We start from the raw sequence: 4,924 nt of genomic DNA on the forward strand, positions 1-4,924 counted from the left end.
GAATATAGAGTATAATTTTAGTTACTTTGCATCTTGTCGAATGTATTTAGCCCTATAATTTTATGAATATGAAGTGTGTTGTAGGTTTCAAGAGTTTAAGTTCAAGTTTCTATGTGTTTTCGATGCATTTTCTAGTTCCTAGGACTTTAATATGTTCTCTAATTCCCATGTCTTTGATATTTGGGTAGTTTTTTTGTCTTTAATATTTGGCTAGTTTCCACGCCTTAGTCCCCGATAAATAGAGGTATAATCTCATTTGTAAAGAAAGCTTGAATATTTAATACTTGATATTTTCCCTCGTGTAAGTTAATAATTAGACCAGTTCTTCATCCTCGAAAAGTGAATTCTTTCTTGGTGATGAACGAAGGAGCCTTTTATCCTTGGTCGATAGCATTTTTATAGGCCTTGGTAATGAGCTTCTCCTATTACAAAATCGTTTATTCTTGGAAGGTGGCTCATCTTCTAAATCTTGATAGTTAAATTTGTTAATCCCAATCTTTATCCTTAATTGGTGGTGCATCATTTATGCCTCGATGATGATTGTAATTTATCTCCCTATCATTCAAAACGTAATCACCACCTCACACCTACATCAAAGAAGATAGAGAGCGAGGCGATATCAGGTACGAGTGAGTATGGTTCGAGTTGGGTTGGTCCACCCCCAATCCTAGGACCAATTCGCACAGTGTTAGTCCTTAATTTTTTGGACCGAAGACCAACCCTATTGAGCTTGAGATCGAGAACTGGACTGATCCAATGGGTTCGGTTCGGTTTCAAGGTCAATCCAATACCAATTGATAATTGTTTATTTTATTTTTTGTACTCCTTAAAAAAGCAACTAACGATCGAATTGACCCTAATGAGTTCAATCCGATTTCAAGGGCAACCTAGGACCAACCAATAATTTTTTATTTCATTTTTTGTACTCCTTGAAATGACAACCAAGGACTATACCGACCCAATAGGTTCGATGATGAGCAAGGTCAACTAAAAAAGGCAAGCAATGAAGGTTAAGTGGGGTGAGCGTCGAACAGAATAAGTATCGAATGTTAAGCGATGAGCACCAAGCCAACCGAGCATCGAGCGGTGAGTGGCATGAGTAACCCAAAGCGAGCGAGACAAGTGTTGAATGGCGAGTGAATAAGTTATTTCTTTCGATTTTGGCAAATTGAAGAGTAAGAAAAGAAATAAGACAAAAGAGAACAGATACTAGATAAGGATGCCATAAGGAGTTGTTTATGCCTTTTTGGATGCTGTAAGGACTTCTCACAAAAACATTTTCCTTCTTCTTATATTATAACCTGACACCGTGAAAGACATAAAAAAATCTAAGTTATTAAATAACAATGTAAAATTACTTGAATTCCTCACTAAATAGTTATTTAATGTTGTTGACGCTATTTATTTTAAGGTTATCTCTATATAAAAAATTTGTAAATAATATATATAATCAAGATTGGTCCGAGTTGGACCGATCGAATCTCAAAGACCAGGATAATCGACCCATACAATGTTGGTCCATAAATTCTATGACCAAGTACCGACCCAATCTCCTTAGAAATCGAACCAAGATTGGTAGGGTTGGGCCGGTCCAAGATCAGTCCACGGTTGACCCTGGACCAATGCTCACCCCTAAAATCAGGTGGATCTAGGTGGCTTAGTTTTTGCGGTCGAGCTTAGAGGTGGGCCATAGGGTTGCTTCTGACATTGGGATTGGGGGACAATGGCCGGTAGAGGATAAAGAAGAAGGAATGAGTAAGAAAATGATATATTACATAGAGCGAGCTACGCAAAGACAAAAGAAAAACATTGACCTAATCCAAATAGTATTGACTAGAGTCATCTCTTTTTCGATATGAGTTCTATGTGGTTCGGCTTGCAATAAACATACAGCAATTATGTTGGAGTCAAGTCAAGTCTGAATGTAAACTTTGATCCTATCCGAAATATTTGGCATTATTGGTGTTATTTGAAATGCTTTGTTAGCATAATAGCAACAATTTATTATGAATCATAAATTATTGAATAAATGAATTTCACAATAATTTATAATTATTTATCATTTACTTTTTTATGATTCGAAATAAACTATTATTTTCATAATTTATTGAAAACTGCTAATCAATTATTTCTTTTATTCGAACAGCTCGAGATAAACGTTGTCCGGATGGAGCCAATAACGACAAGGTGGCGTCCGTCGACTAGACATAAAAAAAGGCTCCACCTCTCCAAAAGGAGAGCAGCGGAGGTGAGGGCCAAACGAGTCATTCCGCCACACTCCATCAGGACCGAAGAACTCCTTCCCCGCCTATAAAATCTCACTTCCCCTCCACCCATTCCCTCTCACACTGGGCCAGTTGCCTCTCTCTCTCTCTCTCTGTCAAAATGGCTCGCTCCGCCGCCTCGCTCCTCTTCCCCACCGCCGTCCTCCTCCTCCTCCTCCGCGCCCCGTCGCCGTCCCAGGCGCTCACCCTGACCCTGGTCAACAACTGCCCCTTCACGGTGTGGCCCGCCATCCAGCCCAACGCCGGCCACCCCGTCCTCGAGCGCGGCGGCTTCCCCCTCCTCACCCTCACCCACCGCTCCTTCCCCGCACCCGACGCCCCCTGGTCCGGCCGCGTCTGGGCCCGCACCGCCTGCTCCCACGGCCACGGCGGCCACTTCTCCTGCGCCACCGGCGACTGCGGCGGCCGCCTCGAGTGCGAGGGCCTCGGCGGCGCCACCCCCGCCACCCTCGCCCAGTTCTCCCTCCACCACGGCCACGCCGACTTCTCCTCCTACGCCGTCAGCCTCGTGGACGGCTTCAACGTCCCCATGACGGTGACCCCGCACGAGGGGAAGGGCGTGTGCCCCGTCGTGGGCTGCCGCGCGAACCTGCTCGCCACGTGCCCGCCGCACCTGCAGATGCGTTCCCCTGCGGGGCACGGCCCCGTGGTGGCGTGCAAGAGCGGGTGCGAGGCCTTCCGCACCGACGAGCTGTGCTGCAGGAACCACTTCAACAGCAAGGACACGTGCCGGCCGTCGAGCTACTCGGAGTTCTTCAAGCACGCGTGCCCCGCCACGTTCACATACGCCCACGACAGCCCCTCGCTGATGCACGAGTGCTCCTCCCCGCGCGAGCTCAAGGTCATCTTCTGCCACTGACCGCGCCGCGCGCTAGAGCCCCACCACCACGTCCAGTCCAGCGAAGTGGAGTGTAGCTTTAGTTCCTAGGTTTCTCGAAATAAACAGACATTGTACTTGCCAGGAAAGACAGGCTCGAAATGTGTTGGCTTCGTTGTGAGTGTGTCGAGCTTGAAGATGATGTGTGAAGATTTCGATGTGCATTCCCTATGTAACCTTTCTTCATGTTTGAAATGGGCATGAACTCGTTTTCTGTAATGAAAAAGGTGCATCTTTCAGAATTACCCATGACGGGCTGCACGCCATCTTAAAGTGAAGAAAAGCTTGAAAGTAAAAAGAAGATAAAGATCGCTTTCTCTCTTTTTTATGCATGCCAGGAGTTGTGGTACGGTGGGCAAGGCAATGTTTGTCGCGACTAGGGGGCGCAGAATCTCTGTCATCTGTGTCTGAGGAAAGCTGTCTGACAGGGACAGCAGGCTGGTCTTCTTTCTTGCTTGCTCTCGAGATTTCCAATTTGGCACGCACTGTCACGTGCAATGCTGATTGTGCACGTAGGGTGTTCACCTACGTTTTCCCTTTCTAACTCCAACGTGCGTATCCTGAACGTGACTTGTCTTCTCAATTTTTTGGGGTACGTGCATGGTATCGCGGATCAAAATCGAATCTGCGAGCATGGCCCCCGAAATAGAGTAATGGAATACGTTATACCGAGATGCTTTACTTTTTCATTTTGGGAGACGGGAGTGGGGAGAAAATATTGTGCATATCTTGTGTGCTATCATGACAAACAAAAAGGGATGTGACGATGCGACACGTATTGCGTGTGGGGCTCAAATTGTTAAGTCACTTTAAACTGTCCTCTTTCTTCTCTCTCCCCTCTCCGAGATGCTCTCTGTCCCCCTCCCCCCAAAAACACCGCCTCTCTCACCCAAAAACACCCTCATTCTCATCCATCCAGCCATTGTCCAACTAAATTGAATTTGGTAACATTTCTATTTAAAAATTATTTTGAAAATAAAAAAAAAAAAAAAAGTATTTCTACTTGAAAAAATAATTTTTGAACAAAAACGCGTTTAGTAAATCTGTTTCGAAATATAAAAAGAATAGAAACATATTTTGTAAATTTGTATAATTTTTTTTATTTCTTTTAATTTTTTAATTTTTAATTTTATTTTTTCTATTTTCTTTCTTATTTTTCTTATTTTCTTATTTATTTTTACTTTTTTTTTTTTTTGTTTTCTTCTTTTGGCCGGTCGCCAGGCCTCAGCCATGGTCGACGGCGGTCGACGAGGGCGGCGGCCTCGCCGAATCGGGTCAAGATCAAGCTCACCCAGCCCGGCACAAACTCGACCTTGCCAGGGGCCGGCGAGGTCACCGGCCAAAGAAAAAGAAAGAAAAGAATAAGAAGAAAGAGATAAGAAAATGGAAGAGAGAGAAAAAAATGTTCCTAAATTTTGTTCCAAAAACAATAAATAATTTTTTTTTGTTTCTGTTTCATATATGTTTTTGGGAACAAAAAAATAGATTTGGAACAAAAACGCAAACAAACGCGTTTCTGTTCCTTTTTTGTTCCCAGGAATAAAAAAACAAAAAAAAACTATTTTTAAACAGAAAAAAGAAGTGAAAACAAACAGACCCCTGATGAACCACCACGTCACTCCTCCGGTTCAGGTGTCCCTTGTGCTCTTGGCCGGGTCGCCTCCCTATTCCTTGCTGGCAAGAACCTCTCCGGCTACATCCCCTTTGAGCTCGGCCTCCTCAGCTCTCACTCAGAGACGGCTTAACCTTGCCGGCAACGACT

The 4,924-nt window shown here is 44.3% G+C and overlaps 1 protein-coding gene across 1 annotated transcript; it reads left to right on the forward strand.

Moving 5' to 3' along the window:
- The first annotated feature begins 2,331 nt into the window (after positions 1–2,331).
- Positions 2,332–3,407, forward strand: LOC104422504 (osmotin-like protein). The gene has a single exon (XM_010034840.3). It carries the CDS (start codon positions 2,386–2,388, stop codon positions 3,142–3,144), a length of 759 nt encoding a protein of 252 aa, XP_010033142.2. The 5' UTR covers positions 2,332–2,385; the 3' UTR covers positions 3,145–3,407.
- Positions 3,408–4,924: the final 1,517 nt, after the last annotated feature.

The sequence above is a fragment of the Eucalyptus grandis genome, chromosome 10 (assembly GCF_016545825.1).
Source record: "Eucalyptus grandis isolate ANBG69807.140 chromosome 10, ASM1654582v1, whole genome shotgun sequence".
Taxonomy (NCBI): domain Eukaryota; kingdom Viridiplantae; phylum Streptophyta; class Magnoliopsida; order Myrtales; family Myrtaceae; genus Eucalyptus; species Eucalyptus grandis.